This window comes from Muntiacus reevesi, chromosome 3 (assembly GCF_963930625.1).
Source record: "Muntiacus reevesi chromosome 3, mMunRee1.1, whole genome shotgun sequence".
Lineage (NCBI taxonomy): Eukaryota > Metazoa > Chordata > Mammalia > Artiodactyla > Cervidae > Muntiacus > Muntiacus reevesi.
The window spans coordinates 208,028,912-208,054,753 of NC_089251.1; the positions used below are offsets into that span (position 1 = coordinate 208,028,912).

Genomic DNA, 25,842 nt, shown 5'->3' on the forward strand with positions numbered 1-25,842 from the left:
GAATTGCAGAGAACACAAGAAAGCAAAGTATTTTTATCTACCTGACAATGCTTCAAGGATGCGTTTTATGGTTCACTTGTGACATCATATTTGATGGAGGAAAATAACCACCTGAACAAGTGTTCTGAAGGTGACAGGGAAACTCACATGCATTTCAACATCAGTTCGTGAGTGCGTCAGACTCTGGCTTCTTTCCACATCTGAGAGTAAATCCCCGGATGAAACATCTAAGATGCATGAGTGAAGTTTCTGGGTAAAAACAGGCAGAAACTTTGAACAGTGTTGATTTAATTGTTTGTTTCAAAATTCTGCCTCAGACAGGTAAATCTCAAAAGAGTTGACATTTCTAGATTAGACAACACATATCCTAACCCCAAAAAATGTTTACCTGAGTTTATTAGTGTTCTATATGTACACATGTGCAAATTACAGCTCATAAACAATAAGCACACTTTCACAGTCTGTCAATATGTGTTGGAAAATAAGTAGTAAGGAAAAAGAAATAGTAAGAAAAATGTGAATACCCCAATATACTTATTAGCCAGTATGAAAATTAACTTTTGATATTCACATTATGAAACACTCACCATGTTAACCTTATTATGTTGAGCAGTGGTTAAAATTTGAGCAAATAATTATAAAAATGACCTTATTTCTAAACAGCATTGATCTTGTGAAATCTTCCCTTGCACACATTTCAACTCAAAGTCATTAATGTCATCTGTTAGGAACAATTAATGTGAATAGAAAATAATTGCATCAGGGATCTGGGGACTTGGAGGGTTTCGTGCATTAATATTCACATGCTATTCGATTATATACTCAATTCTTTATTTCAGCTTTGCTTGGGTGGCCTCCTAAACCAGGGACATTTCACTATATTAATCTTTATCCTAATTACTAAGGCTTTTCTGTGGACATTAAATTTGATCTGTTTAATTGCAAATACAATAAAACTTGTGATTTATGTCTCATGTTTCTGCTAGGCTGATGACATTTTTAAAATGGTACTTGCAGCCTGGTTTGTCTTGGTTACAACTTTTGTGACTTCAGACACTAAAAAATCGAATCGAGTAAGTAAATAATGGGACTGAGATGGCTCCCTCACCTCTGAAAAGTTTTTCTATTCCTTTGTCTCCCAGGAAAGGCCTTGCTGCATGCTGATGTTGATCTGGGAAATGACTGATTCTCTGCCATTAATTCCTGTTAGGATCATCTTAGCGTGCAGGGGTTGCCAGACAGTCACGTTGTCCCAGCAGATCCATCATGTTGTCAGCAAGGATGTAAATACCTCTAAAATGAGGCCTGTTTTACTGTTTCCCATCAGACTTTCCTCAGGTTGCACTCATGTGAAAGCCCTACGCACGTGGTTAGTTGGGGAGTGGTGTTCAGTTGCTAGTCATGTCCAACACTCGCGATCTCACAGATGGCAGCCAGCCAGTCAGTCTCCTTTGTTCACGGGATTTCTGAGGCAAGAATACTGGAATGGGCTGCCCCTTCCTTCTCCAGGAGATCCTCCCAACCCAGGGTTCAAACCCATTCTCCTGCATTACAGGTGGATTCTTTATCGCTGAGCTTGGTTGGTTAGTCACAACAAATTCTATTCAGCTCTCAGGATCAGCATGGTGGTAGGGCTGTGCTGCATCCAATTGCAAGAATAAAGGCTTTTATTTTTTATTTTTTCTACTACGGATCAGTTCTCCTTCTTATTAGTGGAGCCTCAAACCATTTACTTGAGACTTACACTTTCGCTTCGCTCAACCTGTGTTGTGGAGTTACTTTCACCAAAAATGAAATAAATAACTGGTGGTTCATTATTTTGAAAATGCTAGTTTCTCCAAGAAAGTTAAGACATAGGTAAGTAGAACCAGGATGTTTTTTTCTGCACAATTTCTTCAATACTTATCTCAAGCATTCTCTAGAGTATGAGTTGCCTAGGACCAAAGATCCTTTAAGACCCAAGACATGATACAATGTGAGTGCTCAGTAAGTAACTGACTGATGCTTCTTACAGCCCATAAAGAAAAAGCTGTCTATATTTCCTCTACCCAAATCTGGGTTTTAAGGACTGAGAGAGTGCCAAAAAAATGATAACATTCTAAGACTTAAGAACACATTTATCAATATGCAAAGAGTCCAAGAAGTTATGGGAAATGACATTCAACAAAAGAAATGATGATTTTGAGTGGTATATCATGTGATTTGGGGGAAGAGTCCTTGTAGATTAGATATCTGACTTCTTATTTGATTAATGGCTATATTTCTCTCCTTTTTACCAAATATACGATGCCATCGTTTTGCTTTCAGCTTGAGTATGTGTATATATAAACTCATCGTCCTAAATGATGAAAATTATTTTATGTTTATCCAAGTGGTCAGGTTTCCCAGGTGGCTCAGTGGTAAAGAATCCGCCTGCCAATGCAGGAGATGAAGGTTCGATTTCTGTGTTGGGAAGGTCCTCTGGAGGATAAAATGGCAACCCACTCCAGTATACTTGCCTGTAAAATCCCATGGACAGAGGAGCCTGGCGGGCTGCAGTCCGTGGGGTCATGAAGGATTGGACTAAGCGACCGAGCACATATGCCTCAAAATAGTCAGTTTTCTCCACTGATATGTGTAGAGTCACGAGGGAGTGGGGGAAGGTCCTAGAGCAAGGGGACTTGAGTTTTAGCCCTAAGGTACAGGTTTTACCAGATCTGGGGATGTAACTGAATCTCTTTGTCTCAGATTACTTGCCAGCCACAAAGGGATGGAAGAAGCTACTTAACCTACCTCTCAGGTAGGGAAAGGTACTGGCATGGTCAGAAAGGATAATAAATAAGACAGCATGGTGAAATCTATAGTCTTATATTAATTAATTGTCATAACTGAGAGTTGGTAATTTCTTAAGTGTTAAAGTACAAATGAATCATTTACTGTGATAGTTTCCACATAAACAGGGAAAATAAAAATTGACTTAGATGAAAATAAAATCTACTTCTGTGTTAAGGCTGTAGGTAAGAAAGTGATAGGTATAGATCATCCTTTCACATACACACATTCTTCATGGTTAAATTACCACAAGAGCTCACCAGCCCACAGGTGTTATACTTCTCATAATAGAAATTTTATGAAAGGTTTATATTTTATGTGTATATATATATATATATATATATATATATATAATAAATCATCAAAGAAGGAGAGAGAATATCACTATTCAAACTGGGACTGTGATATTATCTGGCCTTAATTCAGATCTCAGGGAAAAGTAGGTAAAATGTATACACAGGGAACTCAAAGTCAGAAACACATATTCACACATGTGTATAAATACATAGGTTTTCAGCTTCATGGAGAAGAGGCCACTTTGTGTCACCATGCAGGGGGAGGGGTGCGGCTCAATCCACAGTCAGAGCGCAGGCTCACACCAGTGAAGAGACCAAGGTCAGCTCTGGGGACCTGGTAATGCCAGAGCAGCCAGGGTCAGAAACACATGCCGCGTTAATGACTTTTTGGTGGGTACCTCTGCCTTCAGTCAGTCAGCTGTATTTTCTATTTTACAGTTTTGAACCTGAAACTCAAGGCTGAGAAAGGCTGCACTCAAGGCCAGCCGTCCATTATCTGGTGGGATGGAGGTGGCGCGGCCCCTTCACGGTAGCAAGGCTGGCCCACAGCTCTCCGGCTAATGAAGGCAGCAGAGCCTGGGAATGATGTGCATGCGGCCTTTCAGAATGGGGCTGGAGGGCCACTTTGCCATTTTCTGTCTCTTCTCGCTCACTGAGCTGCAGATCTGCAGATGCTGAGTGACGGCTTGTGGCATTTAACAGAATTCTACCTGTGGGTTTTTGCTCAGTACTGAGATGATGTCTCAACTGGAATGCAATGATTGCTGAGGCCAGGGAAGCACTGAGTCCTTATTCAGTGCTACAAGGTGAGGTTAAAAAGTAGATTATCTGAGAAATGTGGGTAACATGGGAAACCATGCAGGAAAAACCAAGCAAAACAGTGATGAGCAGCTTTTGTATGTACTGATGTACTCCCTGAAGTTTGAAAAGGAACACATGATTTTTTTCTCACTTCAAGATGTCAGATGTAAAGAGGAACATACAAAACAGATCATTTAACCATTGTTCCCTTATCTTTATTCAGATTTGGTGAGACAATGAATCTGGTCCCATAATCATCCATATAATTATTCTCCCTTTCAACTAACAAAACCAAATACCTCTAAAAAGGAAATTATGAGCGTGAATATGGTATATATCTGATTAATGGACTCTACCACCATGAGTAATTTAGGTTCAGCAACAAAAGGTAGATGTGAATTTGTGTTTTTAATCTGATCTGCTTCTTCTCTTGATTTACGCAACCTTGGTAAATGCTCTAGTAGTGATAGCCTGAATTCTACCCTGTCCTGTTTTATATTCTCTGGAGTTCTTTCTCTCCTTGTGGAAAAGGTCTCTCAGTCAAAGGAGATGACTCCTCTGCCCACAATTCTTGAATTCCTGTTTTATTTATGAAGTGAGGTCTGCTATTGCCAAATGATCCAGGGCTAAAGCTTCTTTACCGACTACATGTTCCTGAATTTCTATTATCTATTTCTAAAGCACTCTACCAACATTAGAAGGTATTTTTCTACTCTCCATAAAAATTTCATAGCAGGATATTTAGAGGAGGAGTAGAAGAATTTCTTGGGATTTGCTCACTTGCCATTGGTATCCTTGGTCATTCAGCACCCTCTCCAAGAGACACAATACCAGCAGCTGCCCCTGGTCACTTCTTGTCTCAGAGCTTCTGCGTACCTGCTCTTGCCCACTCCCTTGTGGAGTACTGCTGCTCCTACCGTCTTGTGAGTTGGTTGCTTATTTGTACTTGGCCTTGAGCCAGGCTTCCCCGATGGCTCAGTGGTAAAGAATCTACCTGCAGTGCAGGAGACGCAGGTTTCATCCCTGAGTTGGGAAGATCCCCTGGAGGAGGGCATGGCAATTCACTCCAGTATTCTTGCCTAGAAAATCCCATGGACATAGGAGCCTGGTCCATACAGTTGCAAAGAGTCGGACATGACCGAAGCAACTGAGCATGCAAGAATGCTCCCTCACAAATCTATTTGTTATAGGAAAAGTGGAATACCAGAGAACAGTCATGTCTCAAGTATTGAGTGAGCCCCTGGGACAGCTGCCAAGTGAGGGTCCTTGGCTTCATGCAGGAAAGAATTCAAGAACGAGTCATAGTAAAGTGAAATCAGGTTTATTTAGAGAGAGATATATGCCAAAAACAGAGTGTGGGCTGTCTCAGAAGATGAGAGATTGCACCAAAATATAGGGTGGTTAGTTTTCACAGGCTGGGTAATTTCACAGGCGAAAGAGTGGGAGGCTTATTACAACTATTTGGGAAAGGAGTGGAATTCCCAAGAATTGGGGTGTTATCCACTTTTTGGTTTATATGGTCAGCCTCAGAACTGTCCCATGTCTCATGTACACCATGAGAAATGCTGGGCTGGATGAAGCACAAGCTGGAATCAAGATTGCTGGGAGAAATATCAATAACCTCAGATATGCAGATGATACCACCCTTACAGCAGAAAGAGAAGAACTAAAGATCTTCTTGATGAAAGTGAAAGAGGAGAGTGAAAAAGTTGACTTAAAGCTCAACATTCAGAAAACTAAGATCATGGCATCCGGTCCCATCACTTCATGGCAAATAGATGGGGAAATAATGGAAATAGTGGCTGACTTTATTTTTGGGGCTCCAAAGTCACTGCAGGCGGTGACTGCAGCCATGAAATTAAAGGACGCTTGCTCCATGGAAGAAAAGTTATGACCAACCAAGACAACGTATTAAAAAGCAGAGACATTGCTTTGCCAACAAAGGTCCATTGAGTCAAGGCTATGATTTTTCCAGTAGTCATGTATGGATGTGAGAGTTGGACTATAAAGAAAACTGAACGCTGAAGAATTGATGCTTTTGAACTGTGGTGTTGGAGAAGACTCTTGAGAGTTCCTTTGACTGCAAGAAGATTCAACCAGGCCATCCTAAAGGAAATCAGTCCTGAATATTCATTGGAAGGACTGATGTTGAAGCTGAAACTCCAATACTTTGGCCACCTGATGTGAAGAACTGACTCACTGGAAAAGACCCTGATGCTGGGAAAGATTGAAGATGGGAGGAGAAGGGGATGACAGAGGATAAGATGGTTGGATGGCATCACTGACTTGATGGACATGAATCTGAATAAGCTCCGAGAGTTGGTGATGGACAGGGAAGCCTGGCATACTGCAGTCCATGGAGTTGCAAAGAGCTGGACATGACTGAGCAACAGAACTGAACTGAACTGAATGGTCTACTAGAGCCTAATGAGCCTGATGAGGCTCAAGGTCTACTAGAAGTAAAATCTTCCACCATCTTGGGCCTAGTAGGTTCTGTTTTGCTGTTGTTTGTTTATTTATTTATTTGCTCTTTTTTTTTTTTTTAATCATATCCTGTTTTTAATGGCTGTGTCATTCTTTTGATGGCTGTACCCTGCCACCTTCCTTCCTGTCTCATAGTGGCCTGAATCTTAGGCTGATTTCTTGGATGAAGAACGTACTGCTTCTTCAGCTGTGGCTTTTTTTCAAATTGTCCTGCTTCCACCTTGGAGAGCTGATCTCGGCTCACAACTTCCAGAGAGCTTCCTAGAGCCCCATTCCTGCTCCTTCTCAGTCCTAGGCTGGTCCCAGGTGGTGTGTTTCATCTCCTTTAATCCCAACACAAGGGAAGCAAGTTTGGAATGTGTAATTATGAAATCCTCTGAGTATCTTCGGATTTTGCCAATTCCATAGTTTTCCTGTGATGAAAGTTAAAATTTTCTGGCTATCCACTGTTACAGGGGTGGAAAACATGTGTGGTGGATTTGGTATATGTTTAAGAGACTTGTTCTAAATGTGGCTTGAATTAGACATCACCAAGTGAAAAGCCTTGTTATTCTGTTGAGTAATAAAGTGATTTTCACACATATGCACAAGGCTCTGAAAGGAAGTTCAAGGAAATCTCCTAAAAAGATTTGAATCCTGATAAAGATAACTTTTCTTTGGAAGCTTTAATCACCAAATGACCATTCAAAACCCCATGTTTTATCTTGCTCACACACTAGATTTACATTTTTACTTATATTTTGCCACACTCAGAAATGTGATTTTTCATCAACTCTTCCAAATCCCATCAAGAGATATTGTGGCAGACCCTTGGTTCACATTTCAGAGGTTTCATTCCATTCCATTAAGAATTTATCATAAAACTGAATATTATATAACTGTGTATTACATAACTGAGTATTATATGGTCCTTTCTTAGATTCACAAAAATTTGAGCCTAGGACAAATGTTTTTGGATAAAAGCTAATGTTTAATTACTTATGTCATTATTTCCATTTGGGGATACAAAGATAAAACATTCTAACTATTTGCATTCGGTCATCCTGCCAATGCCAGAGCATGCCTTTTGAATATTCTCTTAGAGGTCCTTTAAAAAATATGTCCATCAAAATTTGATCTCACTTCAGAGTCTAAAATTTTTATAGCTATTTGTTTTAAGGCATCTACAATAGTCCTTGTTGCAATTATTATTTTCCATGACAACCTTCAGATTTTCCTCGCATAACCATTTTTCTGTGCCCTGAGTGCATTCTGTTTCACTCTGGATGGTGCTTCTGCAAATGACATGGTTCTACATCCTCTTTTCTACTTCTCTGGGATCCAAGGTTATAAAATGTTTTGAAACAATTATTCCTCAGCTATACTCAAAACCATCTTCAAGGGTCCCTGCTACCATGACAACCTAATTACCCAGTGGATGCCTTAGGAAGCATTTGGTTTGGTGACTAGGAAGTTTATTTGGGGCTTCTGCAGCTTAGACTGATGACTAGAGTGTCTCAAATCTGTCCTGTTCTGAAATTCCGTGAAGAGTGCCCTGAGGTCCTGCTGGGAGAGGACCAATGAGACATGGATTAGGATGTAAACAGCAAACCTTGCCCTCAGGAGTCTCCACTCTAATCAGTCCAACAAGAAGCATTTGCGAAGCATCTACTATGTGAGAGTCCTAACTACGAACCACGAACAGACTCAAAGAAGCTCACTAGTGTAATCTATAATGTGAATGAGGAGCCTGGACACACAGATGAGGAAAAAAACACAGAAGCGTTTTAAGGCAGGACATACAAGAGAGACGCAGGAAGAGTGAGAGAGAGGCAGGGGGGAGGAGAGAGTGGGGTCAGTGTGGCCACACGGTTACATATGTGCTGTTGCGCTCTGGGCTGTGTTCAGTTGCTGGATTGCATCCCAACTCTGTGCGACCCCAGGACTGTAGCCCACCAGGCTCCTCTGTCTGTGGAATTTTCTAGGCAAGAATACTAGACCCAGGGATCTAACCCACATCTCTTGCATCTCCTGCATTGGCTGCTGGATTCTTTATCATTAGCGCCACCTGGGAAGACCTATAAACAATATTCTGTGCAAAAAAGGTTTAGGCCACAGGGGCTAAGGTCTCCCTGTCAAGCTCCCAAATCGCTTGGTCTCTTTACACAAAACAAGCAAGAAGGGATTAGAAGTATTTAACATGTAACAGTCAAGTGACAGACACTGGGAAGCAGGATGCAGGGTGAGTGAGGGGATCAGCGCACTCAGACCTCAGAAGAGCCAGTTCCTAACAGTGGTTCACACCTGCCTCCCAACCCTAAAACTCTCTGAAGCTTCACTTTTGTCTTTTTCTGTGACTCCAATCTGAGAGAGGAAGTGATTCAGCACAGTCTGAGCCTATTCTGGGATCTAAGAAATACAGAAGTGCCTTGAAATTTCCATTTTTATCACTAATTACTTTAACAGGTACTTTAATAAGTGCTTTGCAATTGCCCCTGCTGTTTTGTAAAATTATCTACAGTGCATTTTACATTTTTAATCAAGCTTTATTTTTGAAAAATCTCCTGGACTTCTGAAGCTTTTTGACTTTTACATGTGGGGGGAATTTTTTTTTCTCTGATTTCACAGAACTAAAGGGATTAGGGAGAAAAACAACTTGACCTTCTATTTTTGCCAGACTTAGTAGAAACTGCACTGATGGTCACTAGAGTCCAATACTCTGCTTATTAAGAAGAAACAACTCATCTCCTGCCCTGTGAGGGAAAGGGACACTGAGTGAAGTTCCTTCCTGGACCTTATCTCATGAATCCTCACACTGCTGTACAGAAGAGGGTAAGCTCTTAATTTTTAAGGATGAAGAACTCAAACAACCAAAGCTAAGGACGGTATCCAGAGTCACAAGGATATACTCCAGTAAGCGGCAGAAGCAGGATTCTCTCCCAGGTCTGCCTTACCATTGAGTTCAAACTCTACCCCATTCTGTTCACTTATCCCTTGAAGGAAGGAAACAGCCTCATAGGTCTCTTCTGCAAGATGAGTTGCTTCAGTTCAGTTCAGGTCAATTGCTCAGTCATGTCCGGCTCTTTGCAACCCCATGGACTGAAGCACATCAAGGCTTCCCTGTCCATCACCAACTCCTGGAATTTACTCAAACTGGTGTCATGAGTTACTTATTTTTGTCTAAATTCTACGCCCATAATTTATGCTATTCCCATTAAGTGAACTCTGTTGTCTTGGGAATTTTCTTGCCAAGATCTATTCTCAGAGGCAGATAATAACTAAAAAAGAAGTATCCATAACAACAACAATAACAATAGCTGTGACAACTGATTGAGCTTTTTTTTTTTTAGCAGTAAGTATCTATTTTCACACATATTATCATTGTAAATCCTTATTGCAGTTCCCACTAAAGACTATAATTATCCCCATTTACAGGTGAAGAAATGGTGGTTCAGAGCTAAAATTATTTTCTAAGTTCATATACATCATACTTAAATCCTAGGCAGTTTGACTGCAGAGTTCAGACTCTTAATTCTACAATTAAATCTGGTTAATGATAGTTTCATGGAAACAACTTATTAAAATAACTATTTAAATTAATTAGACAAGAAAATTACACAGAATTAAAAAAACAGAAATAACTCTATGTACAATGTCACATCTTCACTTACTATACTGAAACATTATTCATTTATTCAAAAATGTACTTTCTTTATGATTTTTAATATTATTATTGATAATATTTTTGGTATTGGTGATGTTTCCTTCTTAGGTCTCTATGTTCTTTTCAGGAAAATACAATGTGTATATAAATATTTGGAGCTAACTAAAAAGTAAAACTAAGGTAAAAATAGCAAGGATTTACAGAGTGCTCGCTACATGTCTTGCTAAGGCCAAAAAAAAAAGTCAAGATGCTACTTTTTCTTTATTTAATCCTAAGATCATCTAACAAGGGAGAATCTATGAGTTCTGGTTTTCAGATGAATAAACTGAGGAGGAACAGGAGTTAAAGAACAGATCAGGCCAGGGATCTGAACCTGGAAAGAGACTTCCGGGTCCCTCATGACGTCTTTTGCTACTACATTCTCTTATTCAGGGCACGATCATGAACAAACAGTCTCTGCCAACAGGGTGCTTGTGGGACGAGCCCTGCACCCGTAGGCTCACGTGCCATGGGAACCTCAGCAAAGGGCTCTAGGAGGGCTCTTCTCGGGAAGAAATAGCTAAGCTGGATTTTATGAACAAGAAATGATGACTCAGAAGAAGAAGCCAAGAAAGAAAAAAAAGGGACTTTTGGGTAACACCTACACAAAAGGTCCAGAGATGAGAGAGAATAACATATTCCTGCATTTAACTCAGCAAGAACAACGAGGCAAGCTCGCGGGGGAGCACGGTGAGAGGGACGTCCCAGTAACAAGGCACCTGTGCAAGTCACACAGGGTGAGCAAGCAGTGGGGCCGGGATTTGAACCCGTCACTCTCTACAAAACGCAAGCTTTCTCTCCTCTTCCTTTGCCCACCACACATTTTCCCCTAATGCTGAACATGGCTGTCGGCCTCCATGACCCCTGTCCATGTAAACAAGGCCTGGAAGAAGACACTAGAAGGGTCCAGAGGAAATGTGGACACAGAAGACACATACAGCTTCTAGCCTTCTCATCAAGCTTCTTCCTAAAAGGGCTGCCAAGGAGTTCCATCCAGGATCCTCACTCACGCTGCATATTAGGGCTGTCCTGAGAGCCGCCTGTGCTCCAGAGACCTCTAGTCACTAATCCTGAAGACCTAGAGTGACTCCTCCTATGATGCCAAAATAGTCCATGCACCATCCAGGCTGCCAGCAGGAAACCAGACCTGGGCCCTGCTCCATTCTTGCAACCACTATGAGGAGATATTAACATCAAACGATTATTGCTTGACCATAGAAGAGACTCTTCTAAAAAAGGAAAATGTCTTGCCAGTGTTTGGAAGAACCAAAAAAAAAAAAAAAAAAAAGCCAATCATGCGGAATTATTTATCAGATGGGTGCCGCCTTACATTATTAAAGGAAAGACGAGAACAAATGAAATGCAGAGTTTTGGAGATTACATAACCAGTGGGACCTTCACAGGCGGCAAGAGTCACTCTCACAGTATTTCCCTGCAGGGGGGCTGGGGAAAGATACGGATCAGAGTGGATGAAGACGACTTCTATGACAGGCCCTCCTCTGCATTTTAGAGCTCGATGCCCTGACTCTGATGGGACAAGTTGCTGGAGTCCCATTCAGTTTATAACATTGGTGAAGACATATCAAGTAAGGCAGCTTCTGGCTGAATGTCTGGAGAAGGCCCACGGTCTCAGCACCTTTGGTAGTTAATACTAAGTTGTGCAATATTGGTCTCAGACTCATGACTTTATTTGGCCTCATAGGTTTTGTTTCTACATATCTGAGACAGAATTTCCCTGGAGCTACATCCCCACAACAGTTTTTCCTTTTTTTAATCCACTCTTACTCTACCCTGAGGTAAGAAATGCCTCACGGTATTATAAACAAGCAGTTGAAAATTGTTATTTATGTGGCTTCCTAATAGCAATTTGAAATATAGCACATAAAATTACTAGCTTACAATATTGTTCAATATTAACAGTGGGAAGGGTAATATGTAAAACAGACATTAAAGGATTAGCTGTAAAATACATTTCACTGAGCTAAATCATTTCTTGGCAAATGGCAGTTTCCAGCAATTATGTAGGATTTATCAAGTCAAGTGGATTTATTTTTATTTTTCTATTAGTTTGTTAAATATATTCTCTATTTAAACTTCAATTTTGTGTGTGTGTGTATACTTCAAGCAAATTAGGAGAAGCTGTTAAAAACAAAATCTGAGATAGAAATGACATCAAAATTGTTTCTTGGTTTCCCCAGCAAATCCTCCAATAAGTTGACTACAGACTCAGCTATAACATCCAAAAAAAAGTACATGATATGACATTACAAACACCTGTATGACATTTTAGGGGGTTTACAACTGCATCAAAAAGGTATATCCTCCATGAGACATAAAACAATGCTTCCATTGTTTTTGCTTCAGATTTTGAAAGCATAGAACACTGTTCTCATCAAGCATGTTCAGTAAACACTATGAATTTGTGAACCAGGCACTCAGAAAGAAAGTGAAAAGAGAAATTTCTAATCTTTTAGGGTGGGAACTGTGAAGTATTAAATGAATATTTTATGCATAAACACAAATAACATAATCTCTCCATTTTCTTCTAAGATAATCACCAGTTACCATAATCCTAAAATTATTCTGTTCTCAAATCTCTACAGATTTATTAATTTTCATAAATTGCCTCGATGGGAACTTTCTTAAAAGATGCACACTAACCTTCCTCTGAGTTTCCTTTCATTTGATAACATATGCAACATTTTCAGTCTGAGAGAGTACCAAAAATGAGTTTTGGTTACTGATTTATAAATAACTATTACAAAGAAATTGGTTATAGATCTACAAATATTACAAGGCACTACAGAGACAAGAAACTATCCCTTAGACTAACTTGTGAAACTATAGGAAAATCCAAATTGTCAAGGATTATTATTTAGAATTCGAGATCCATTTTGAACACTTGTTACTAATCAGCTAATTTTAAAGACAACACATCTCTTCTCAGACCATGAGTTGGGGAACACAAATATTTCTCCTCAAATGCCCAATGTTCATAATTCAGGGGCTTCAAATAATTTTTTTCAATATAAACCTCTCCTTTCTTGTTCAGCTATTTTGTGTGGGATGGTATAGCTTTTTTCATAGATATTGATACTTTTCCATTGTTTGATAACTAATGATATAAGAAACCCTCTAATTTGAATGTACAAAAGTATCGTCATTGTGTCAGATGGTGATATTAATGCACAGGAGTTTATTGAAGATTGGATGTTCAAGAGAAATTTCTGAATTTATAAGGTTATGATAGAGACTCCATTCGTTCAGGTACTTGGGACATATTACTAAGTAAACGTTAGCTATTTTTAGGACCAGTGACATAATTTACGGAACCCAGTGCAGTGGTTCATTTGCGAAAAACATTAAGATTTCAAGGTGATGTCGGGACAGGGTGAAATAAAGCTCAGGGCCCTTCTAAGGCTTTATGTGACTGCACAGGCTCACAGCCTCGAAGTGGGCCCTGACTATCATCTTCTTTGATAATCATTAAACTCTGAAAGATACCCCATAATCAAGCAAGGATACAGTTTGTTAACTTTACTAAGCTCACTGGGTTCAGAGTGGAATTTTGAATTTTAACACATGCTCAGTCATTCAGTTGTGTTCGACTCTTTGTAACCCCATGGACTGTAGCCCACCAGGCCCCTCTGTCCATGGGATTTTACAGGTAAGAATACTGTAGTGGGTTTGCATTTCCTTCTCCAGGGGATATTCCCAAGCCAGGGATTGAACCCACATCTCCTGTGTCTGCTGTATGGGCAGGAGGAATCTTTACCTCTAGCACCACCTGAGAAGCCTGAATTTTAACATAATTTTTATTAACAGAGTATCATGCATTTCTCCACCTGTCTATCCTCAAGCAGTGACACTTGTCTACCAGTGCAACCAATAGAAGTCATGAGACAGCTTCCTAACATGAGATCACCTCCACTGAATAACCACCACTTTGGCAGCACATAAGTAATAATGACCATTTGAAACATGAGACTTCAAGTTCCAGGAAATGCCAACAGAGCGTACCCCACAGAGGTAGAGATAAAAGCAAATAGCAAGGGAAAGAGAGGTAAATATTCCATGAATGTCAGTTTTGTCAATTCTGAGTCACAGTTGCTTCATAATCAGAATGTGAGGGTGACTTCAAACTTGATGCCTATTTTCACATATTCCCCTTCCTGCCCCCACAGGAGGGCCACCCATGCTTCTGAAAGGAACTCCTGCCTAGACAGGAAATCTGAGAGGAATCTCCTGCCAAACCAGCAAGACGGCCCCAGGTGGGCAGTGGGCAGAGAGAGATTTTATACTCACGTTCTTCTTTTTCTGCCCACCCACCTAACATCCCTGTCCTACTCCTTAGCAATTCCACATGCCTTAAACACTCCCTGGTTTTCTTGATCCTGAAAGTCATTGCTGATGCTTGTTCTGTTGCTGTCCATGGTCCCTAATATGACATGGGGGTGAGGACCTGTTCTTAGCAAAAACTGTGGGCACACAATCAATAAAGGCATACAGAATGGCAAATGATGACTTCAGGAGTCTACCCTGTATAACCTTTCTGCAAAATGACAGTTTCCTATGCGACTGCACTCTCTAGACGTGGCCTCCCAAAGGCACAATAAATAAGCGCACCAAGTTTCTTCTGCTCCCTCTCTAAATTGCCATATCTAACTATAAATTGTTGTTGTTTAGTCACTAAGTTGTGTCCGACTCTTTGGCAACCCCATGGACCATAGGTCTAGGCCCTTCTGCCCGTGGGATTTTCCAGGCAAGAATAGTGGAGTGGATTGCCATTTCCTTCTCCAGGGGATCTTCCCGACCCAGGGATCAAACCACAGCTCCTGAACTGGCAGGCGGATTCTTTACTCTGAGCCATCAGAGAAGCCCAACTGTAAATCACCAGCTACGGAAAACAACCACTATTATATTTCACCGCGTGGTACTACATATCCACAATGTAACAATCCTTTCAGTTCAGTTCAGCCGCTCAGTCGTGTCCGACTGTTTGTGACCCCATGAATCACAGCACGCCAGTCCTCCCTGTCCATCACCACCTCCCAGAGTTTACCCAAACTCATGTCCATTGAGTCGGTGATGCCATCCAACCATCTCATCCTCTGTTGTCCCCATCTCGTCCCGCCTTCAATCTTTCCCAGCATCAGGGTCTTTTCTCATGAATCTGTTCTTCGCATCAGGTGGCCAAAGTATCGGAGTTTCAGCTTCAACATCAGTCCTTCCAATGAACACCCAGGACTGATCTCCTTTAGGATGGACTGGTTGGATCTCCTTGCAGTCCAAGGGACTCTCAAGAGTCTTCTCCAACACCACAGTTCAAAAGCATCAATTCTTCGGTGCTCAGCTTTCTTTACAGTCCAACTCTCACATCCATACATGACCACTGGAAAAACCACAGCCTTGACTTGATGGACCTTTGTTGGCAAAGTAATGTCTCTGCTTTTTAATATGCTGTCTAGGTTGGTCATAACTTTCCTTCCAAGAAGTAAGTGTCTTTTAATTTCATGGCTGCAGTCACCATCTGCAGTGATTTTGAAGCCCAAAAAAGATAAAGCCAGCCACTGTTTCCATTATTTCCCCATCTATTTGCCATGAAGTCATGGGACCAGATGCCATGATCTTAGTTTTCTGAATGTTGAGCTTTAAATCAACTTTTTTCACTCTCCTCTTTCACTTTCATCAAGAGGCTCTTTAGTTCTTCTTCACTTTCTGCCATAAGGGTGGTGTCATCTGCATATCTGAGGTTATTGATATTTCTCCCTGCAATCTTTATTCTAGCTTGTGCTTCATCCAGTCCAGCATTTCTCATGAGGTACTCTGCATATAAGTTAAATAAGCAGGGTGACAATATATAGCCTTGACGTACTCCTCCTATTTGGAACCAGTCTGTTGTTCCACGTCCAGGCGAACAATCTCTAATTAATTTCAGCATATTCTGTGCCACCAAAGTACCATGTAACCTGCTGCTGGTCAATTGAGTGATTGTAAAGTTTTTAGTTCCTTTTCACATTACTTCTTGAATTTGTCATCAGATCCCAGAACCATCTGAAGGAATCAGACAGTTCTCAATCTGATCTCACTATTGACATTTATGTTGATCGATGTTGGCTCTTACAGAATTGGAATCCACGAATCAATTCTCTGATTAGATTCTTTCTCCCTGCTGCCATAATCATTTTATCACAAGGGCTGCTGCTATCAAATGCTGCTTTATCCTTATGAAATGGGACAGACTAAATCGGTTCCTCTAGTATGCTACAAGAAATAAAACACATTCCTCTGGTTTTAAATCTTCCTTTTCTCAAACTTAAAAAATTTCCCTGATAATTTCATTCATGTAGAGGTTAACTTGAAGTTACTGTCCCTTAAAATTATGTTCCATGAGAGAACTAATGTTGAATCATAAGGAAAATATATACAAGACTCCTTGAAACCAGTTTTCCTTTACTCTCAGAGAATTTCAGATGTCAGGTTGTAAAGCAAGTATCTCCATGTGGTTACCTTGGCCAGTTGGGTAGAGCTAGTGAAAACGTCATCGTATTTGGCAGGGTCCCAACAGCTGCCCAGGTAGCCTTGTATAAAGAGTAAGAAACAGACCTTTCAAGGTGCTTCTAGCTCCACACTGCTATTGGTTGCAAGATGACCAAGAAAAAAGCAGTATGGCTGTCATCAGAAAACTGAATCCAATTCCATAGAATCAAACGTGGGGTACATGCTCCAGGAGTGACATAAAGTATGAAACACAGTCATCCAAATATTTTCTAAAGTCTAATATTAGAAAGTCTACTCTGCACTTATTCCTCTGAGAGGAATAATACAAATAATTGTCTTTGTAGCTACACAAACATGCAGTTCTCAGGAAGCAGAAAATACAGATGCTCAGGGCTTCTTAATATGAAACTCCAGGAGTCCATGGATAGAATTCAGAGCATTTGTGAACTTGGTGGAAGAATATACATCTTCAGTTTCATGAAACTTGAACTAAAATTTAGCATCTCCTTCTGATAGGAAGGTAGGCATCAAATTTCAGTGATAATTAGTGACTTTGTCACGGACAGAAATCAGACATCTTCATGTCACATTACAGTTGTTGAAAAGCTATTTGAACTTGTTATTTCATACTCTAGAAATGAAGCACATATATTAATATGTCATGTGTTTTTAATATTTTAGCAACTGTACCTCAAAATAATGTGTTTCCTTATTATCCTCTGTCATATATTTTGCACATTTCAAAGCATTATTCTGACAAGGGGACCACAGGCCTCTATGATCTTAAAAAATGAACCATGGCTACAAAATGTTTATGAACCCAATTACCTGACTGTTCCCCAACCCTCCACATCATGTTGCATGTGACATGGAAATCTTTCCCAGCCCTGATTTTCCACACATGTGAACAACGATGGGTGAATTTCAGCCATCCTGTGTCCTGCCATTTACCTCTAGAACCTGGAGGGATTGGCTCTGGTTTGGCAAGGGCCTTCTATTAATTTGAATCTCCACTAAAATAAATGAGTTTTATTTTCATTGACAAGCCTACATCTTCAGCTATGATCATTATGTATTGTTGCAGTTGAGACCTTAATGGCATTTTAGCCCTGTGGTGGGCTCACAGAGAAACGATTTTCAAACTTCAAAAGGCCATTAAAACGTGTGCAGATGTCTGGAAAATTAATACTATTATCTAACTCTCACCCTTCGCCTATAGGAGGCAAAGAAGAGACAAGGTTCAATAAAGATATTAGAGATCAATACATGGTCATAAAGCAAAGTGCTGTCCTTCCGGGAAGCACCGGTGATAAGAAGTGAGGAATCTAACAGTGCTTTTGAAGAGACTTCCTCATTAGATTTTTTGTTAAAGTTATTCACTCAGTCTGTTAAAAATTTAAAGAGAGAATGCGGATGGAATGGAAGGTGGAAGGAGAGAGAAAGATAAAGATAATTTTCTGCTGTCCTACTTCAATTTAGATGTTCAAGGTCCAGAATTCTCAAGAGTGCACACATTCACTCATTCACATGACAGAACCTGAATTTGTCAAGGTTAATGTTAAGTAGGTTACAGTTTCTAAAGTTTTTTTGCATTCTGAGAGACTTAAGCCCTATTCTGTAAAATTCTCAGGAAAGAGAAATGCTTTCATAGCTAGTTTCAAGGCTTTCATAAAGTTTTTAAAACCACAGTATATTCTCTTCTCTTCCTTCATTTTACTTCCAACAGATTTTCTTCTGTGGTCCCAGGTACCCCCAAAAGCCATGAAAACCAGACTTTTTAAAATCACAGAATGGGAGCTTTATATTTTTATTAAAGGATTTCTTTTAGAGAGTCCTTCAATTTAGAAAAAGGAAACAGAATGGAAAATGTGATAAAAGACTTTTTAGCAGGTTTTCTTTTTTCAGGTGGATGGAGCTGACCATGGGAAATACGCTGGGGACTCTTAAGGAGGTATTATATGGAATCATCTCTCCAAATAGCCCTTCATAAGAAAACCTGAAAACGCTCACCGATGGCAGGTAACACATCCTTTTAAATTCAAGGATGATCCAGACTGTATTGGCAGGTATAGTGTCTAGCTTTAAGAAGCAGAACCATTGACTTTCAGGGGCTTAAACACACAGGTATTTGTTTTTTCACACACCAAGAAGTTCAGAGGTAGGCGATTTGAGACTTGGGGGATTGTTTACTACTGCAAACTAACTAGCTTATCATGAGGAAGAGAGTCAACATAAAACGACAAACCAGAGGACCAAGTGGCAAAAAGTGGTCTAAAACAGGGCAGTATATTAGAATTCTCCAAGCCATATTCTAATAATGTTGGAGACTGTAACATATCCCTCTGAAGGGGATCTTTTTCTTTTGAAACATAGAAACACTGTCTCAGGATTGCATTTAGTTACAAAAAAGGAAAGTCTGACTTATAGCCTGCAAGGTTCATATTTCTCACATAGCTGAATGTTCACAGGTATGCAGTCTAGGGTTGGTATCGTGGTTCACTGATATCATCAAGGAACCAAATTCTCTCTTCCCAGCTTTCTGCTATGCCATATAGATAGATAGATAGATAGATAGATAGATAGATAGATAAGTTTTTTTTCCTCCACTTGGGGCAGCGGGTGGGGAACCCATGCCAAGATGGCTGCTGCCTGTGTTGACACTGCTTCGCCTTCCAGACAGGAAGAAGGAGTTAAGTATGAACGAAAAACACCATGGTCGTGCCCAATCCCCTTTATCAGGAAAGCCAAAGCTTTCCTAAGTCCCCATTGCAGAGTTCCATTTAGGTCTCACAGGCCAGAACCAGGACCACATGGACTCTTATAGGAGAAAAAGAAGCTGAAAAATCACGTATGTGGCTTTCCAGTTTTTAAAGTGAGGGATAGAAAGGAGGATGTTGACTGAGTGTGTTGGTCATGAGTGCTGCTAGAAAGTATGCCTAACTCTCTTTCCTTTTGCGAAAGCATTGCCTCATGTTTCCCTATTGTTTTATGGTTGGGTGGGGCCGTGTGACTAGTCCTGGCTGGTGAATTGTGAAGGTGGTGCTCCAGATTGGAGTGCTTTTAACAGTGATATGAGACCTCCTGGAACTCTCTTCTTCCTGGCCTGGTGACTGGCAATGTTTGAGACGGTGTCTGCTCCACAGGTCACGTCTCCTGCATGTCTAAAACATGCAGAGCTCCCCTGGTGATCCACAAGAGCCATGGAACATGAAGAACAAATAAACTCGATGTCTGAAACCATAGAGATTTTATAATTGCTATCACAGCAGGTGGCACAGTGGGAAAGCATCTGCCTGCCAATGCAGGAAGAGCAAGAGTCTCAGGTTCAATCCTGGGTCAGGAAGATCCCTTGGAGAAGAAAATGGCAACCCACTCCAGTATTCTTTCCTGGAAAATCCCATGGACAGAGGAGCCTGGAGGGCTACAGTCCATGGGGTCGCAGTCGGACATGACTGAGCACACACACGCATACCTTAGGGTAACCTAGTCTGTCCCGACTGATTCAGTGAATCAACCTGAAGTGTCAGAAGGAACATATAGGAGAGGCACAAGTAGTCTCAGGAAGGCCAATGTATTAGCGATCTTGGTACGTGGTATCAGTGGGATGATATCCTGAAGCAAATTTTCTCGACTTCAAGTGTAGTTAAGTAGACTCTAATTTATAATGAGATAGCTGTCCTTGTGCTGCCCACAGGACACAGACAAATTACCCCTTTCTCCTGCGTCTCTACATAGGTGAGTGGCTAATGAAACATAGCATGTTCAAGGTAAGCCACCAAATTTAATATGAACTTCCAGGATGACCATCCACAAAATTTAATGCATGATAATGAGGATGATATAGTTTATGACAAGCCTAGTTAATGATACAATTCACATGTCTGCCTTGCTGATCATGCCCTTAAGAAGAAGACCAAAAAAAAAAAAAAAAAAACCCCAAAAAACAAAACACCAGGCAAGGGGAGGTTACTAAGAGTTAAAGCATTAATGGTCTCTTCACTTACATTAAGGATCTGATTTGACCTCTAAATATAGTATTTCACATCCTCAGCAAAGTCGATAGAAATTTATTCAATAATGACAGGGTTTTTCCCCACAAGGACCCCAAAGCTACCAGCATCCAACCCATGTAACAGAGGGCAAATCATATGGGGGGGGGGGGTGTGAAGGGAATGCTAGTAGAATTCAATACAGAAGAGGTGAACTGCCAGACAGGCTGGTTCAAGTTTCACTGTTGCTCACATTTCATTTTGACTACTTTCCTTGGGCTGGTCATGGGATGGGAGAGGCGAGCCATATGGATTTATGCCAGCAAAATGGTTGGCTCCAAAACAGATGGTAACACAGAATCTTACACAACATACTTGCGCACTAAAAATCACTTAATAAAACTCATGTTAGGTTCATCTGGTTGGGAATGCAGGCAGAGCAGGGTGTGCGGCAAAAGGAATGGTATACGGCTACAAGCGTGATGCTGAGCTGGTCCTTTCTCGACAGACACGCTCTAGTTCCCACTCGCAAAGGTCAAAGGCAAGTTTGAAAACAGCAATGGGAAAACAAAAGACCACTGTCACAGAATGCTACATTTTTCTGGAGTTTTCAATTGCTCATTTAGCAGAAGGGATGAGATAATTAATCTCGTCCTTTTGTAAAAATCCAAATATGGTCTGCTTTACACTCCCTGAATGTGTACCTGCCTCACTTTTCGGGTTTCCATCTTCATTTCATTTCAAGTGTCAATTTTTGAAGCAAAACTAAGAACATTACCTATTTGGGGATATCACTAGTAGTGGTGTTACAGTTTCTTTTCAAGTTTTCAGTGGATTCCCACTCTGCCATAAAAAGGATAAACCCTTTAAATCTTTGAATCATTTAATTTTATGTATTCTTTTGGTATTTCATTAGAGAGTTATGGGGTGTGAAATATGCACCATGATGAGAAAACAATTAATCAGCACACCTGTTGTTTATGCATGTTGTATTCAGGGAGGGCCTGCTGGAACTGTTATTTCAGTCCACAGCATGGTGTCAAGTGGGGCGGGATGGGGGAGAGTGGCGCGGAGAGCCTTCAGAGGTGATCTGATGACACCACATTCAACTTTTATTTGTATGACATGCCTTGGCCTTTGCCCTCATTTTGAAATCATCCTTGTTTCTCAAGTCAGAATCATGTTTGAAATCCACAACAGCAGTCAATAAGATCTTCAGGTCTAAAAGAAAAATTAGAGTTCACATTTGCTATAGGATTCATGATAGAACAATAAGAGTAGCAGAAACCATTGTTGTTTATTGAATATTGACTATGCCCAGGTTAAAATAGGAAGCTTACAGATAAAGAAATAGGGGGTAGAATAGGCCATTCTGGGTTTGTCCATAATACAGGAATAGAAATGTTCTGTTTGCTACCCTTTCATTAACAGACTGCTGGTGGGAGAAGGGAGTAAAACATATTTTAAAAAATTAGCTCTACTTCAGTATTTGATTTGGGGCCCAGGAAGCCAGTAACAAAAGATTGTAATTTCACAGCTTTGGCCAGTTCTCTGGGTGGGTATCTGGGGGTGAAGGACTATTTTGTTTAAGAAAATGGTTCTCAGTCTATCAGACCTAACATCCTTTGCAAAAATTTTTTTTTAATTCCCCACTTACTGTTTACCAATGATATGCATAGGTAATATAACCCAATACACAGGAAAAAAAATAACATAGCAGGTTTCACTGCTGTCTCTTGGTAGCAGAAAAGCCCTCTTACCCAAGGTTGGCCCTGAGCTGGCATCCAGATTTTGGAAGGTTCCCACCCTCTGAGCTGATCAAAGTGGCTCACTGTGCCTAAGCTGTGTGTATATATGATGTGGTTTGGTTGAATACCTGCTTTCCTTCTGGGAGTCTAGAAGTTTTATACATGCTGGACAAAGGGTGCCTTTGTGCAAGCCCTTAATAAAATCCTGGGCACCAAGGCTCTACCGAGTTTTCCTGATAGACTTCCTCCCACACACAGTGTCACAACCCACTGTGCATCTTGTGTGACTGTGACATGAGAGCCTGGAAGGCTCATGGCAGGTCTTCTCCAGACCCACTCCAAGCACCTTTTCCCCTCGCTGAGTTTGTTTTCTATCCTTTCATCATAATAAATATATTACTTTCATGTGGGAGAGGCGAGGGTGGGATGTTTCGAGAGAACAGCATGTATATCATCTATAGTGAAACAGATCACCAGCCCAGGTGGGATGCATGAGACGAGTGCTCAGGCCTGGTACACTGGGAAGACCCAGAGGAATCGGGTGGAGAGGGAGGAGGGAGGGGGGATAGGGATGGGGAATACATGTAACTCCATGGCTGATTCATGTCAATGTATGACAAAACCCACTGCAATGTTGTGAAGTAATTAGCCTCCAACTAATAAAAATAAATGAAAAAAAAAAGTAAATATATTACTTTCAAAAAAATACACTGTACAAACTTGAACTCACATAAAAGGAAAACTACATATAATTTAGAATAGAACAAGATGCTTTTTGACATGCAAATACTCAGGCATCCTCCACTACAGATACAGTGACGTGGTCAGATGCTTGCCCAGTGGAGTCACCACCAATGAAACAGCCATAAATACAGACTCTGTTTTCTCGTCCTGGCAACTCAAACACAACGAGAGCCATTGCAATCAATGATGTGCTTTCTTGCATCAATGAACAATCCTTGGCATGATTAAAAATGAAAAAGTTCAATTCTTCTTGAAGAATGCCAAAAAAAGTTCAGCTTCTATTAAACCATGCCCAGTACTTTGAGTTTCTATGAGACACGGTGTTAGCTTCTCTGCTCAGATGATGGCCTGGTGGGAACTTCGAGGCAGTTAGGTACAAGGGATGAAGGCTGGCATTTTTGTCTCCAACCCCTGAAACGTCAGTGTCAGCAGTGCTTCCCAAATGTTCTATCCTCCAACAGTATGCCCCACATACCCCCTTTTCCAAGGTACAGGACCACCTATTCAGAACTCATCGTCTCTGAGGACACATGAATGAAGCGAGGGGGCACATAAGCAGGGCTTGTGGCGAACCTGAGACCAGGCAAGTGGAGGGAACAAGAGTTAACAGCACAAAGAGATAAAACAAAGCAAGCAGAAGTTTCTCTAGTAGCTGGGAACAGACTGCAGTTCAGCTTAGCGCAACAGACCTTTCTTAAGTGCCTGCAATGCAGTGGGCGCTGTGCAAGGTGGGAAAAGGTGAGGCAAGACCCGACGGCAGGAGAGAGAAAGTGCTTGCGTTCGGGGCAAATGGACACGCCGGTATCCCCAGAGGTGCTGATACATGAGACTGCTTCTTATGCATGCATGAGCAGAAGGCCACACAGAGAGGGTGGTAAACATCCGCCATCATTCAGTTAGGGACAGAGCGTGGAGGTACAGTCGTACAAAAAACAACTGCAAACATTGAAATGATGGCCAAGCCACTGTGTGTCAGGTCTGATTCAGGTCCTTATGTATCATTTCAGTCCTCACAACTTCCACGTTAGGTGCACGTGGCTGCTAGTCCCACTGTACAGATGAAGAAACAAAGGCAGAGGAAGGTAAAAGAACTTGCTCAAGATAAAAACCTAGATAGTCTTCTTCCAGAGTGTGTTCTTATAAGCTCTATGCTATCAAGAATGATTCAGTGATCAGCAGCTACAATCACACTAAAAAGTTTGTAAAGGTAGAGAACGGATTTATGGTTGCCTAGGTGGGGTGGAGTGGGGAAGGCATGGACTGGGAGCTTTGGATTAGCATAAGCAAACTATTATATATAGGATGAATAAATGACACAGTCTTGCTACATAGCACAGGGAGCTATATACGATATCCAGTGACAAATCATAATGAAAAAGAATATATATCTGTGTATAACTGAGTCACTTGGCTGAAGAGCAATAATTAACACAGCACTGTAAATTAACTATATTTCAATAAAAAAGAAAAGAAAAGAAGTTCATAGGATTTTTTGAGATTGTGTTGAAGTCTCCTGTTTACTGATTTTTGCCTTTAAATGAAGGCCTTTAAGGTAAGGTTTAAATATACTTCAGTTGATTTCTGAAACATAATTTTTAGGTTTTACAAAGCTCCCGCAAAGCCCAAGGTTGACCCTGAATTTGTTTTTAGTTTACAGAACTACTATGATAGAGGAGCTGAGACACAGGCTGTGAAGTCACACGCAAGTTCAAGACCAAGCTGAAGGATCTGCCTGCTTTTATTTACCACTTGTAAAATAGAAATGTTTCCTCATTGTATGTTATGGTAATGAATGGAGAGGCAGCAAGTCCATCTCTTAGTGAGGTGTGTGGAACACCGGGAGTTCACGCTGCACTGCCGTTCTTGTCACGACTCTCCTCCGAGTGGACCGCGCATCTGTGCGGTCCAGGACCAGGAAGTGACCTTCTTCCTCCTGTGACCCCTTCTGCAGCCCTCTTCCCACAGGTAACTATGCTGGCTCAGAGCATGCCAAGACCGAGAAGCAGGCATTGACTGCCGGCACTTCTCTGTCCAACCTTCTCTCGGGGTGCTGCCTGAGGTGCCCAGAAGCCCTGGGGAGGCCCCCGTCTGAGGCCCGTGGGAGCACGGTCCTGTATGACTGGTCACTCCTGCCACTTTTGGTTTCCAGAAATAACATGGTGTCACCTTAGTTCTCAGCTAGGAGACCTCTTTTCTTACAAAAACAACAACAACAAAAAAAACCAGAGACAGCAGACTGAGGTAACAACTAACCAGAGAAAAGCATTTATGAATATTCCTTTATATTTATTGAAACAATGACAAAGCCAGGTCACCAAGTGAAGAAAATATCATCCATGTTTGACTTATGTCATGATAGCAATATTGAAACAATGCAATTAGCTGCCATTCATTTAACATAAAAGGAAGAAAAGAAAAGCATGGTCTGTGCAGTGAAATAAGGCCTGAATTCTGAGATTGTGAACTGAATGTCTTTAGGAAAGTGTGATACTCATTTTATGACCTGTGAGATAACAGAAGCAACATGTACCTTATAGAGTACTGAAGAAATAAAAGGGATGATTTATGAAAACCCTTATACAGGCCCCACAAGAGACACTCAATAAGTAGGAGCTGTTATTATTATCTAGAACAGGGATTTACAAACCACAACCTATGGGCCAAATCCCTGTTTTTATAAATACAATTTCAAAAAGGCCACGCCCATTCATTTACGTATCTCCTCTAGCTGCTTTGGCCTACAATGGCAAAAGGAGTACTTGGTTTTGACAGACACCTACGACCTT

The 25,842-nt window shown here is 40.9% G+C and overlaps 1 protein-coding gene across 6 annotated transcripts in view; it reads right to left on the bottom strand.

Annotated features, from left to right (window-relative positions):
• The window catches only part of NCKAP5 (NCK associated protein 5), a 1,099,478-nt gene that overhangs the window by 144,659 nt on the left and 928,977 nt on the right, over positions 1–25,842 (bottom strand). For 4 of the 6 annotated variants that reach the window (XM_065931416.1, XM_065931417.1, XM_065931415.1 and 1 more), the window contains exon 11: positions 148–249. The exons of the other annotated variants lie outside the window; for them this stretch is intronic. In XM_065931416.1, coding sequence (XP_065787488.1) covers positions 148–249 — 102 coding nt within the window. The remainder of the gene's footprint in view (positions 1–147; positions 250–25,842) is intronic. 6 annotated transcript variants of the gene reach the window in all.